This window comes from Astyanax mexicanus, chromosome 7, assembly GCF_023375975.1.
Source record: "Astyanax mexicanus isolate ESR-SI-001 chromosome 7, AstMex3_surface, whole genome shotgun sequence".
Classification (NCBI taxonomy): Eukaryota; Metazoa; Chordata; class Actinopteri; order Characiformes; family Acestrorhamphidae; genus Astyanax; species Astyanax mexicanus.
Window position 1 is genome coordinate 50,676,146 of NC_064414.1, and position 15,569 is coordinate 50,691,714.

Genomic DNA, 15,569 nt, shown 5'->3' on the forward strand with positions numbered 1-15,569 from the left:
CCCCCCTATCCAGAGGGGAAGCTTATAATTCCATAATTTATCACCCGAACCAAAGCATATCATCATATTTCTCAGCATAGTTAAAACCCTTGCGTTCTTCCATGCAGCACATGTGAGTATCTCCTTCCCCACAGTCCAGCTTAAGCCCCGGGTCTGGTTTCATGGAAATGGGGTCTCGTGTTTCTGACCCACTTATGGACAAGTGGAAAGAGGGGAGTCGGCCTCCAGTGACGGAGCTCGGCGTCAACGTGACAACATCATCAACATCAACATCATCAACAACAACAGCCACAGCAGCAGCAGCAGCAGCAGCAGCTGGAGAAACGAAGGCCAGAGGCTGAGCGTGAATCAGCGCACGACTATTTCCTTAACTGCACACATCAAATCCATTCAGCATGTTTCCAGCTGACTCATCGCAGCTCACTCTAATCACTGTTGTTGTTGGACGGAGCTGCAGCAGCTTCCCAATAACGACTTTCACATGAGGCCTAGAGAAGCCTGCTCTGACGTGAAGACGCCCTGCCAAACTCCTCACTGCTATAATACGCCTCACTTTTAACATTTAACATTTAAACCACCTGCCATACACTGTTGAGCGTGGTGGTTTGGAAATGAGGTGTGTTTAGATAAATATCTGGTGTATTGCTATCTTGGCAACAGAAAACACAGTTGCCAAACAGACTGAATACAACCTAGACAGTCAACAGTCAAAAGTCAGACGTTCATTGCTATCTTAGTTCATATCTATCTATCTATCTATCTATCTATCTATCTATCTATCTATCTATCTATCTATCTATCTATCTATCTATCTATCTATCTATCTATCTATCTATCTATCTATCTATCTATCTATCTATCTATCTATCTATCCCATTCAACAAACTGTCCGACCAGCCATCCATCCTTCTAGCTATCTATCCATACATCCATCCATCTTTCTATAATGCATGTACACCCTCACTTGCTATGCATTAATGGACAGTATTGAACAAACCCATAGAGCATTGGTTTATAGAGCAAAAGGCACAAAACACACCCTCGATGGATTAAGACAATTAGTGCATGCCTTTTGCACATTTCGACCTGCACATGGCATACATTTCCAGTAAATCAGTCTGCACGGTGCTCAGTTGATGGCTCAGTAATGATATTTTATTCTTTATTCTGTTTATTGCTGAGTTAAAGGTTAGGTTTGCACTCTGCAGTGCTTCCAGTGCACATACACTCCTGCATCGCTAAGCTATGATTCCATAGCTGTGCTTAGACTGTTGTCAGGGTTTTAATCAGTCAGTGGTGCACCTGTATTTTCTGCTGGCGAGATAGAAACACGCCAGAAATTTATCTGAACACACCTCACTTCCAGATCCGTGTAGATTTATTCCTAAACTCGGACGCTGTTTTAATGGCTGTTGACGAGGTGTAAGATAGCAATGAGCAATGCAATGCAACTTGCGTAGTGTGTACAGATTAGTAATATTTAATAATCAGACTCTTCATGCACATGGACATGGCTCATGCTGATTATTCATCTGGACCTGTTAAAAAAAGATGGGCGGCTCCCCTGTGGACAGGTTCTATAGATAAACCAGTGGCGAGAGCTCGCCGAGGCAGGGGCAGATATTCCAGCTCGATAGCCCGAAATAGGTTGCTGTGGTTACTCAGATGAGTTGATACGGCTTCCGGACAGTCTATCAACAAGCCGGCACAAAAGCCCTATCGACAGTATAAACACATCAGCGCCGCCCACGTCCCCGAAAACATATCGACGGTGAAAACACACACGATGCCCACCATCAGATACTCGCAGCTCCATTTGCTTACACACAAAAGGTGCATCCTCCGAGCGCTCCTGCATTTTGCATTGATGTCAAAGAACAAAGGTATCACCAGGAGGCGGAAGAGATGGGAGATATTTAAAGCGGCAGCGCCGAGGGCGGACAGGCAGGGGTCAGCCGAGGGGAGATGACCTGTCATGGTGCGTGTTGTGTTACACATCATCTTTACCTCCACCGTCCTCCGTACTGACAGACTGCCTTCCAGCCGGGTTAAACTGGGAGACCTGCTGATGGATCGGCTATATAGTAGTGCACGCATGGAATAGAACATATAATACACTGTGAATCAATCTGTGGGTCCATTTAGTTATATATAGTTCATATAAGGGCTATTATTGAGTTCCTGGACTCTGGGCAATGCCACAAGCCAACATACCCGTGTGGGGCTCTTCCACAGGGGTGGAACATGTGTGGAACCAAGTGGGTCTCAGGTGGGCATGAGCTCTAATTAGCTTAGTACTAAGTAGAGTAAAAGTAAAAAATACTTTCTGTAAATTATTTCTCAATTAAAAAGTTAATTGCAATATTACTGTGCATTCCCACTTTTACTCAACAGTAAGTATTGCACATTGCCACTGTTGTTACTTTCACTAGTGTTACTGTCACTGATGAGACTGCTGGGGTTATCATTATTAGTGATACTTTCTTTGGTGTTACTGTAACTGGTGTTACTTTCACTGATGCTACTTTACTAGTGCTACTGTCACTGTTGTTAATCACTGTTGTTACTTTCACTAGTGTTACTGTCACTGATGAGACTGCTGGGGTTATCATTATTAGTGATACTTTCTTTGGTGTTACTGTAACTGGTGTTACTTTCACTGATGCTACTTTACTAGTGCTACTGTCACTGTTGTTAATCACTGTTGTTACGATCGCAGGTGTCATCGTGACTAGGGTTACTTTTATTGTTGTTACTGTCACTGGTGTTACTTTCACTAGTGTTACTTTCATTGTCGTTACCGTTAGTGGTGTTACTTTCTCCAGTGTTACTTTCACTGTTGTTTTTATCACTAGTGTTACTTTCACTGTTGATACTGTCACTGGTGTTTCTTTCACAAATATTACTGTCACTCTTGTTACTGTCACTGTTGTTACTTTCACTAGTGTTACATTCACTAAAGTTACTGTTACTGTCACTGCTGTTACTTTGACTGTTGTTACGGTCACTGGTGTTACTTTCACTATTGTTACTGTCACTGATGAGACTGTTAACTGGTGTTACCAGTAACTTTTGTTACTGTCACCAGTGTTCATTTTACTAGTATTACCCTCACTGTTGTTTCTGTCACTGGTGTTATTTATTGGTGTTACTTTCACTAGGGATACTTTCACTAGTGTTGCTTTCACTGGTGTTACTGTCACTGGTGTTACTTTCAGTAGTATTACTTTCACTATTGTTCCTGTCACAAGTGTTACTGTAACTGTTGTTACTGTCACTGGTGTTACTTTTACTAGTTTTAATTTCACTGGTGTTACTTCCACTGTTGTAACTGTCACTGGTGTAACATCAGTGATGGAAACAACAGTGAAAGTAACACCAGTTTTAATTTCACTGGTGTTACTTTCACTAGTTTTAATTTCACTGGTGTTACTCTCACTGTTGTAACTGTCACTGGTGTTACTTTCACTGTTGTTTCCATCACTGATGTTACTTTTACTAGTGTTACTTGCACTCTTGTTACTTTTACTGCTTTTACTGTCCTTGGTGTTACTTTCACTGCTCTTACTTTCACTGTTGTTGCTGTCACTGGCGTTACTTTTACTAGTGTTACTTTTACTAGTGTTACCGTCACTGTTGTTCCCATCGCTAGTGTTTTTTTCACTGGTAAGATTATTAACTGGTGTTATTGTCACAGGTGTTATCGTCACGAGTGTTACTGTAATAGACAATGTTTTTTCTTCCTTACCTTAAAATATGTATGTGTGTCAATACAGCCAAGTAGTTATGTAATAACATGGTATTTGTTTTAATATTAGAAAATAAACACAACACACAAACCATCTTTCCATTCCAAAATTTTCTACAAAGTTCTATGCAGTGACCCAACTGACAATAAAACTCCTCAAACTGCACAGAATACTCTGCAATAGAAGTGAGTTCTGATACTGGTGGTTTCTGATACAATAACAGCACGCCACACTTAATCCACTGCTTTTAAACGATCATCTAAGTTTTAAAAAACTCATATAAATCCTTCACTGACAAAGTCCTCCAACCCCTCCCTCCTCAACCCCCACCCCCCACTCACAGATTCATGTCCAAACATAAATGTTCTCTGATTATCCACAGGTGGAGCTCAGGTGCTGAGTGCTGGCAATTTCCCGCACAGCGTCTGTCTTTGTTTCGCCACCGAAACTGTCATCAGCGCTCCCTCGCTCTTTTCTTTTCTTTTTTTTCCTCCGGACGCTGAAGTGCATGGCAGCATTCCCAGGCGATCGCTTGATTGCCTGTTTTGTTCCTGATTGGCACACAAACCTGTCAGTCATGCTGAAACAGAGCGAGGCTTGTCCTTAAATGACTCCGGGGTAGACGAGGAGATTACCAGCAGCGCTGATTTTACCTTTCCCACAAATTCAGCCCTAAACACCTCCACTGCAGCCGCTGCTGACTTCTTAATTTTGAGCTCTGGAGCTCAATAAAAACACTTAAAATACTTAAAAAACTCATGAAAAAGTCTCACCAAATATCATAAAGTCCCTTTGATGACATTAAAATAATTAGTGTCCACTCTTAAAAATAGAAAAAATAAAATAAAAAAAATAACGCCCCAACAGTGACCCGCATGGAAATGTTCACAGTGCAAAACCACACTGTATCAACAAACTGCCTATCTGTGGTCTGGGAGCCGAGTCGGAGCCGGAGACGCTGATGAGTCAGATCTGTGATGATGCTGAACGGAGGAAAAAAGTGTTTATATAAATATAAAGTCACTGTCACCCAAACAACTTTCACTTGATCGATATAAAGACAGTTGTTATATAATAGTGCATCTCAAATAATGAGAATATCGTTGAAAAGTTACTTTATTTCAGTAATTCAGTTCAAAATGTAAAACTTACAGGGGTTGGAGAATGAAACTGAAACACCTAGTTTTAGACTACAATAATAATACAGCGTCCACAGTTAATCCTGTTGGATGTGGTTGGTCCTTCTTGGTGGTATGCTGACATTACCCTGGATACCGTGGCTCTTGATGCATCACAAAGACTTGCTGTCTCGGTCACAGATGCTGCAGCAAGACGTGCACCAACAACTTGTCCTCTTTTGAACTCTGGTATGTCTCACATAATGTTGTGTGCATTGCAATATTTTGAGTAAAACTGTGCTCTTACCCTGCTAATTGAACCTTCACACTCTGCTCTTACTGGTGCAATGTGCAATTAATGAAGATTGGCCACCAGGCTGCTCCAATTTAACCATGAAACCTCCCACACTAAAATGACAGGTGTTTCAGTTTTATTGTCCAACCCCTGTATTTTCAAAATTGTAAAAATCATTTAAATTTGCAATAAGCTTCTGCAATGTCACAAGATGTATTTCAATCCAGTGTTAATGAAAAAAAGATCTTACAGCAGCATTGATGATGGTAGAGTCTGACCACTGCACAAAGCAGCTCTTCTCCATCCAGCACATCCCAAAGATTCTCAATGAGGTTAAGATCTGGACTCTGTGGTGAACTCTCTCTCAATCCATGTGTGAAAATGATGATCTCATGCTCCCTGAACCCTGAACTCTTTCACAATTCCAGCACCATTAATCCTGATATTATTCATCTTGGAATATGACCGTGTTCATCAGGGAAGAAAAAATTGATCCATTGATGGAATAAGCTGGTCTATATTCAGTATATTCACGTAGTCAGCAGACCTCATTCTTTCAGCACATACTGTTGCTGAACCTAAACCTGCAGACCAACTGCAGCATCAACCAACCAACACATCATTTACTTAGTGTAGCAGTCTTAAAGCCCAAGAGTCGCAAGTCTTTTCTGAGTCAAGTCTCAAGTCATCAAATTTGTCTCGAATTCACACATCTGGTAAATACTGTCTGTGGTTGTATCTGATTGTATGTTACCAATGCAGCACGTAGAGGCTATACTGAAAAACACTGGAGTGTACCCTCAACGTCTTCTGAATTAGAAACGGAGATAAACACAGAGTCATAAACGAGCGTGAGCTTCTGTGCAGGAGCTCGCCTGACCAAGCAGTAATTTCTCCAACCAAAATATACATTAATTCCACATATTTCCTCTGTGATTGTTTCAGCGCATCCCGAGCGAGGCCTGCAGGCCCTGCAGCGAGAGCCGGTGTGGTTTGAAGTGCCTTGTCTCCGGCAGCAGCCAAATTCCATAATGCATTGTCATTATGAAGGAACAGATGCTATTTTGGTCCGCAGACTGAACAGCTGTAGAACTGTGAGCAGATAGAGCCGCAACACATCCCGCTGCATAGAGGGACTATTCAGCTTCGTCTGCACTGAAATATTACACACACACACACACACACACACTCACATACTCATAACCACCCACATACTCACGCATATGCACACACACACACACAAACACAGGGGAATTATGGTGTTGATCCTGGCAACCATCCCACCAGGGATTACACTGTGGGGAGCTGGGCTGAACATGCTACAGTGTAAAGAAACCCACATAATATTCAGCCTCTCAGCTTTGATCCCAGATAAAGAGCAATTATTACTGGAAAACATCTCTTTTTTCAATTTATACTGGATCTGCTACATTCACAAACATGCATCTACAATATAAAGTATGCAGCACTACTGTGATTTGATTGGATTGCACTCAGGAACCTTCATATTTACATTTACGGCACTGACACTCTTATGCAGAGTGACAAAATTAATAACAAATCCTTACATTTTCCCAAAAATTGGAAAAAAAAGTGTGCCTTATAATCCAAAGCACCTTATGTATGAATTCTACCAGTCAGGTATTAAGGAGCAGTAAAGCAGACATCCCAAGTTGCAAAAGTTGATTTCAGGAAGGTTTAAAAAAAAAAAAAATGCACACACACCAAAGGATAACGAAACTTTACTTTTATGTTAATTAATTTTACTTTTTTTTTTATTATTAAATTTAGAGTATTCAGAGGTGAAATGTGTTTTATCTTTTTGGAAGAAAAAGCCTTTATTTGACAAAAATGGCCAGTTACAATATCACAAAAAAATTGCACAACATCAAAAACATTTCATATCATATTACAATAATTATTAATATTGCCTCCGCCATGATCTGCTTTCTCTCACTCACTGAACAAATCCCGTCCAGGAGGGGGGAAAAACACTGCCCGCCCACACTAAAAACTGATTGTATGAGATTATATGTGACTCGCGGGCATCAGGGAGCCACTACCGAAATGCGGCTTACCATGATAAAACAAGCTACGTGAGACGAAACGCTAGCTGATAAAACACTCAGGGTTCTTCAGTGTAGCGCTATCGGGTGGCATTTAATTAAGTGCTGCTAATCGTGTCTAGCACTGCTGCTAACCACGCTGTTGAAAATATAGAAAATCTAAGCTTACTGCAAATAAACAGAATTGCTTTACTCAACCAAATAAAACATTTTTCAGGTGGTAAAATTAGCCTTTTATGACATAGAGTTTCCCCACAGCACACGTCACACTGTGGACGGAGGAATGATAAAAACCTGAGAAATCTTCAGAACATCATGAGGCCACACTTAAATACCGCTCTCCCACGACTTTTGTAATTATGTAAATGTAATTACGTAATTGCATTTAAACAGCCTAGCAAATTACAGTAATGTATCCAGGTGCTTTAACCTGCTTCAACCTCAGAAGTGTCCAAGTCTTACTCAGCAACCTGGCAACCGAACCCGCCGTGACATCCTGCGCCCTCAGGTACTGCTTCAGACAGCCAATCAGCAGCCACTTCCTCCAGGTGAGTAATAGCGTTAAAGTAACGTAAACGTAACAACAGAATTTACGTATTACTTTCCTTCCATATTTGAGATGCAGAACACCAACCTAGCTTCCCTCTCTCTCTCTCTCAACTCAATACCTACCTCTCTTGACCTCCCTCCCTCACTCTTTATATACCTCTCTCCCTCTTTCTTGCTCTCTTTCTCTTTAAAAACTCTCTCTTTCTCCATCAAATACCCCCTCTCTCGCTCTTTAAAGATCGCTTTATTTCTCTTTATACCTCTCTACTCTTTTCTGCTCTCTCTCTCTTTCTACTTCTCTTTCTCTTTATAACTCTCTCTCTCTCTATCAAATACCCCCTCTCTCTTTCTCTTTATATATCTCTCTGTTTCTCTTTATACCCCTCTCTTCCTCTTTTCTGCTCTCTCTCTTTCTATTTCTCTCTCTAACTCTCTTTCTACACCAAATACCCTCTATCTCACACTTTATGTCTCTCTTTCTATTTTTACCTCTCTTTCCCTCTTATCTGTTCTCTCTTCACTCTATTTCTCTTTTTCTTTATAACTCTCTTTCTCCATCAAATATCCCCTTTCTTGCTCTTTTCATCTCTCTCTTTCTCTTTATACCTCTCTCTCCCTTGTTTCTGCTCTCTCTTTCTACTTCTCTCTTGTTCTTTATAATTCTCTTTCTACACCCTCTTTTGCTCTGTATATACCCCTCTCTTTCTTTTTTACCTATCTATCCCTCTTTTCTGCTCTCTCTCTATTTTTCTACTTCTCTCTTTCTCTTTATAACTCTCTCTTTCTCCATTAAATACCCCTTCTCTTTCTCTTTATACCTCTCTCTCCCTCTTTTCTGCTCTTTTTCGTTCCCTCTTTATATCTCTCTCTTTCTCTTTCTACCTTTCTCTCCCTCTTTCCCGCTCTCTCTCGTTCTCTCTGTCTCATATCTCTCTCATGTCTGTTTCTATATTCTGTTTATCATTTTAGTTTTTCCTTCTCTCTTTTGCATTATCCTCTCCCAACCTCTCTCTCATTTTCTCTCTCAATCCTCTATCATCTGTAAGTCTGTCGCTTTCTATGTTCTGTTAATCATCTCTCTCTGTAACTTTCTTTATCTGTTTGTTCATTATGTGTCACATTATATCTATCTCATGTCTCTCTATTCTGTTTATTCTGTTCTCTGTTTTTATCCCCCTTTCTTTTGTATTCTCCTTTATCTTTTTCTCTTTTTTTCTCTCTGCATCTCTCATGTTCTATTCATCTCATTCTCTTTTCTTTCTCTATTGCTATGTTTGTATCCGTATTTTTCTTTCTCCTCTATTCATCTTTTTTTCATTGTCTTGTCTATTCTTATTGTTTCTGTGCATTACTCTCTCTCTCTCTTTCTCTCTCTCTCTCTCTCTCCTTTTCTCTCTCTCTTACTCATTCTCCTCTTGCTTTATCTCTCCTATGTATGTTTTATTCTCTCTCGTCCTCTCCTGCCTCTCTCTCACTCGTCTATCTATTCTCCCGCCGTCCTTCCCTCTCTATTTCTGTCCATCTACCTACTGCCCTCTCTTTTCCTCCTCCTCCCTCCCTCTTTCTCTCTCACAAACTTCCTCTCTGTCTCACTGCCCCTCCCTCATCTCTCTCTCTCTCTCTCTCTCTCTCCCTCTCTCTCTCTCCCTCCCTTTCTGTTTCTCTCTCTCTCTCCCTCCCTCTCTTTACCTCCCTCCATCCCTCTTTCTTTCTCTCTCTCTCTCTCTCTCTCTCTCTCTCTCTCTCTCCCTCCCTCTCTCTCCCTCTCTCTCTTGTTCTGGAACTAGGCTGAGGTCAGGTAAGGTAGAGGAGCGCACACACGCACACACACACACACACACACACACACACACACACACACACACACACACACACACACACAGCACTGCATCTCCTTTGCCTGTCCTACAGTAAACCGTGGCCTGAGTTGCTCTGGTATGAAAACAGACTTCACCATAAACGAACAGAAGAACAGATGAGTAGATCAACAGAAGAACAGATGAGGGGATGAATGTATGAATGGATGGATGTATGAATGGATTAACGAATGGACAGATTAATGGACAAATAGATGACTGGATACACATATAACTGGATGAATGGATACATGGGTGAACGGATGACTGGATAAACGATAACTGATGAATAAATGAATGAATGAATGATTGGATGACTTGATGACTAAATGAATGGACGATTGGATCACTGGATGAATGAATGACTGGATAAAAGGGTGAATGGATGAATTAATGAAAGGATACACATATGACTGGATGAATGACACATGAGTGAATAAACGAATGGATAAATGGATGATTGGATGACTGGATGAAAAGATGAACAGATGACTGGATGACTGTATGAATGGATGACTGTATGAATGGATGAATAGCTAGTATGGTTAATGGTAATTATCAGCTAATACTAATCAAATAGCATGAATGATAATGTTAAATCATTGTTATATTGCTTTAGCATTTTTCATGGTATTGCACACGGACATGCCAGAACTAGTATTGTGTCCCATAACTTTTGCCATGTCCCATGTATGCTAATAAAAGCTGAACTGAGCTCAGCTCACATGGACAATTCTAGTCAGATGCCGCCGGTCACCATCATTTGTCACCCGCTGCATTCACTATCCACTGTGGGCGCTTCAGTGCCTTCTACAAATGTGACACAGTGGACAAATTAAGAATTGTCCTGTATCTACTCACCCAGAGAGAGTAGGGTCTGTATGCTCTCTCTGACTCCGGCTGCTGATGCAGAACCGCATGTACTGCTGAGCCACTTTGTACCCGATGCTAAAATTTTCTCTTTTCAATTTAACACTGTCCTACTTCAACACTTCAACACTGCTCCCAAGCTGTACATTAATCTGCCATAACATTAAAACCAGTTCCAGCAGGAATCCATTACTTCATGTTTATGTTTATATCATGCTTATATAAAAATGCTATAAAATCTGGAGAGAAAAAGTGAAAAATGGCAGGTAAAGAGCAGTATTTAAAAATGTAAAGTTTCTGTAAAGATTTGTTGTATGGCTGTGTTTTGAAGTGGAAGAATGATATATTTAAAAACATTTAAAAAAATGTATGTATGTACTTATTTGAATAATTACATAATTAATAATTACATTTACAGCAGAGTACAACAGAATGACTGTAAGAGCTATAGATCTGTACAGGTTACAGGAGCAGAGGTAATGTGATGTGTAGTGAAGTTGCACAGTTGGCACGTCTGCATTCAGGCAGGTTTGATTTAATTTGCATTTCTGAGTGTGTGTGTGTGTGTGTGTGTGAATGTTTAGCACTCAGACACTGATCTAAATGAGTTCCAGGATGTATTCTGAAGAGTGAGAAAGCGGAAAGCCTGAGTGAAACGTTAAGCTGAGACTTTGTACAGCAGCCTGTCGTCGCACGTCTCCAATATGACACCATTACTAATTCACCTACTCTACTTTTAATGCCTGTGGAACACAGAATAGGAGTGTGTGGAGTGCTCAGTCTGATTGATGGGTGAAAGACTAGCAGTATGTATACAGTATACAGTATGAATTTACAGCAGGACACAGCAGATATGTATTATGTTTGAAGCAAAACTTTTTGCATCATTTAGTTCTATCTGAACAAACATTTTCATAGCAATACTTACAGTCTCTTTTAAATTAACATCATCTTTCATCTTTAGCTTCAGACTAACAGCATTCAGCTTCAGACTAACTTCAGACTAACAGCAGCTTCAGACTAACTAGAATTTCCCCTCAGGGATCAATAAAGTATCTATCTATCACTGAACTGGCTATATATCTATCTTACAACCTGTGCAAAAAATACATTATGATGCTTATTGCCATCTTACACCCTGCGATACATGTACAGGTTCGATAGTTTGTATTCAGTACCGATACCCAAACTATACCTTTTTCTGTATCTTTTTCTAACTTCTAAACAAAAAATACAATAAGCTGTTAAAATAGCAATCCGCCAAAGTCAAAGCGCACCTGGCTCTTACAGGGAATGGAAAGTAACATCCTAATTGGTTTATTTCATGTTATGCCTAAATCACACCCATGATTAGGCCTGTTGCAATAATTACGTCATGGACTTATCGTACAATAAATAAACGTCAATATCTGACGTCAATGACTGATACGATTTAGTTTACTCCAATCAGTGATTAATATCATCATTAATATCACCATGTTGGATCATTGGATTCTGGTGAAATTTGGTAAATATCGCAATGTATGTTGCAGAACATCAAAATATCATGATGTAAAATCTTACATTGTATTTCGTGCAGCCCTGATTTACACACTAATTCATACACATATGCTATAGCTGGCCTATTCGATATAAAATATCACTAAATTCTCCAGAGTTTTTTTTCGATAGCGACACCACGGACACCTGAATCCATTTCCTCCTATTCAGCAGAATCAAACATGATGCAAAAATGTGAAGTTCAGACTCAGAAAGAGCCTAAAAAAGCACTTTTTTCTCAGCTGAACATTCCTCTTCGTCACAGGCGGGACACTCCTGCAGTTCCTGCGCTCGTTTCTTCACACGGGTTCTGAAGCTCCTTTCTGGCTGTGAGGTTCTGCTCTGTGTAGTTCGCGCCGGTCCGATTGCTGACTCGGCGCTCTCGCGCTCCGAGCTTCTCCTGAGAGACTGGAGCAGCCGGGTGCTTTCGCTCCAGCTTAGCCTGAGGTTTCAGACGGTTGGGTCCTAATGGTGGGGTTGTGTTGTGAGACGACGCTGCCCTGCAGGCTCTGACCACGGCCTTCTCTACCAAACACGTATAAATTATCCTACAGGCCGTCGTTAAACCCTCTCTCTCTCTCTCTCTCTCTCTCTCTCTATCTCTCTGTCTCTCTCTCTCTCCATCTCTCTCCATCTCTCGAGACACTTCAATAAAACTTTAGGACTGTTATATAAAATAATACCAAAATTCACATTCACGATTCTCTGATTTCCATGTGTGAGAGTGGGATGTGATCTACTACACAGAAAACAGCGGATTAAACAAGGGAAAAAGCTTCACAATGAACCCAATTAAATTATAATTACATCACTAATTATATTCCCTAATTACTCCAGACCATGCATCTGTTCATGTATATTTTAAATAATCATATGAAACAAAGTGTACATGCCAACAGTATTGCCCACACTCAGCTCTACTGCCATTTCCACTCACAGGACTACACTACCCAGAATGCACCACTCTTCATGTGACACCTGCAGGAAGTAAGTTGCCTACTAGCACCTGGGGAGCCAGGTATAAAAGACTGTCCAGAAATCAGCTTGGTGAAGGTGAAGACTAGCACATGCTTCCTCTGATGCAGCATTGCTGAGTAGCATAACAGCACACTCGTGGGAAGGGGAATGACTCGGTTCTGACACATCAGCTCACAGACGCAGCCTTGTGCTGATCTACATCACCCTAAGAGTGATGAGAGAAAAGAGCTTCATCTACTGTACCCTCCCAGAGAGAGCAAGGACAACTGTGCTTTCTCAGGGCTCCGGCAGCTGATGGCAAGCTGCATTATCGAGATTCGTACCAGCGACCACCCGATCCTAATGTCAGTGACTTAGTCCGCTGGACCACTTGAATAGATTATTCTTTATTCTAACTACTTTAGATTATTTAGTATCAACCGTAAATTATTTTTATATTTAAATATTTAATAATGACCAGATATTATTCAGTAACTACTATATTTTTTTGTAGAATATATATTTTTGTAGAATTCTATTCAGTACCTTCTACTACCATTCATTTTGAATATTTATTTTGAATAATAAAGAAAATACACAAATATAATTCAGTATCTACTATAAATTGTTCAGAATCTTTCACAAATTATTCAGCAACTATTTTAGTTTTTCAATGTCAACCATGAATAATTCAGTAACTGCTATGATACTTTAATTTAATTTTTAATTTATGATAAATTATTTAGTAACTATAAACTATTGAGCATCTACTATAGATTATTCAGTTTTCTCATTTATTCAGTACTTATTATGAATTATTCATTGTCCACACAAATATATTTAGTAAGTGATTAAACGTCTCAGTTACTAGTAAGAATTATTTAGTAATTAATTACTATAAGTATTACTATTATTATACAACAGTAGCTACAAGTATTATTATTATTATTATTATTAGTAGTAGTAGTAGTAGTAGTAGTAGCAGTAAACTTCTTTGATTTATCATGCATTTTATTATAGCTGATATCAAACTGCAATAACAAATATGTAAGAAAGTTATATCCAAAATTGTCAAAATAGAACTGGACTATAATCACAATTAATTAAATTAAAATTTAGTTAAAATAACTGAATTTAATATTCATTATTTAATGTTATATTCAATATAATATAATTTATATGATCAAACAGAAAAATATATCCATATATTTTTGTTCGGTCAAATTTAACAAAGCCAGGGACATCACTCATACTAATGTAAATGTAAACATTCCATATATGGTCATTAATGGATTCAGCAGGAATATGCTGTACTGTAGTTTTCCAGAACTGGATTTTATAAAACCTGTGTCAAAATTATGCTGCAAATAGTGGCCAACATTCCCAATTAATATAAATATTATTTATATGAATTATTTATCACATTCTCCAGGCAAAATTCAGATATCAAACATTCACACCCATAATCCCACAGTGAGAAACCCCAGTTCAGATCCTCCACTCAGACACAGCAGTGCTGGTTAAACTGGGAGCCGTACCTTCCACCGCTCTCTTGAAGAAGACCTTGCAGCTGCCGCAGGTGACCACGCCGTAGTGGCAGCCGGACGCCTCGTCCCCGCACACCAGACACACCTTCGCCGTGGAGGACGAGTGCCTCAGAGACGCACTGCAGAGAGAACACACACACACAATACACACTGCGTTCAGAATCAGAGAACAAAGCTATTATTATACCATCATCATCATTATCATCATCATTATCATCACACACTTCCTCTTAGCAGAAATATCTTTATATTGGACTGTGTAATCTAAACTCCGGGCTGAAGTAAAAAAGAAATTTAATGTTGCATTAGTTGTAATGTAACTCATCATATTAAGCAAGACACTTCACTTTACAGCGCATTTAAACTATATATATATATATATTATTTCCCATAAAAAAACGGCACTTAGGAGTTGCAATATTAACAAATAGGCCAATCCATCAATCAGTGAACCTAATACATTTTCAATACATTTTAAAATTTATATATTTAAAAAAAAACAATGGGCCCTATTACAGTGATCTATAATAACTGGTCAATTCCAGATCACGCAGCTGGATTTAGGGCGTGTCGATGCGTCTTTGGTATCGTAAGGTCGCAAAATATGCCTTGAGTGGCTCGAAAACATGCAAAAGGCATGAACTAATTATCAGTGTGCCAGTCGTCATTCCCTTTAAGAGGCAGGTGAGCTCTGACTTTGGCACGTTCGTATCTTAACAGTGCGGTGTTTGTGCATCTCAGCTCGTTCACACTGTGAAGATACACCAACAGCTCATTTAAGGGAACAGTAATGTTATTTTATTCTTTATTTTGTTTATTATTGAGTTAAAAGTCGGGTTTGTGCTCTGCAGTGGGTCCGTGTGTGTGTGTGTGTGTGTTTATTGAGTGGGGGTGTGTGAACGCTGGGAGCACCTATAGAAATGGACTCTAATGATTGACTGTTGTCAGGGTTTTAATCAGTCAGTGGAGCTTCTGTGTTTTCCACCACCAACACATATAGAAACGCACCAGAAATTTACCTGA

The 15,569-nt window shown here is 39.7% G+C and overlaps 1 protein-coding gene across 1 annotated transcript in view; it reads right to left on the reverse strand.

Moving 5' to 3' along the window:
- nr3c2 (nuclear receptor subfamily 3, group C, member 2) overlaps nucleotides 1-15,569 on the reverse strand; it is a 194,108-nt gene that overhangs the window by 54,327 nt on the left and 124,212 nt on the right. Inside the window, exon 3 of the mRNA XM_049481378.1 lies at nucleotides 14,538-14,665. Within this exon, the coding sequence (XP_049337335.1) occupies nucleotides 14,538-14,665 (128 nt within the window). The remainder of the gene's footprint in view (nucleotides 1-14,537; nucleotides 14,666-15,569) is intronic.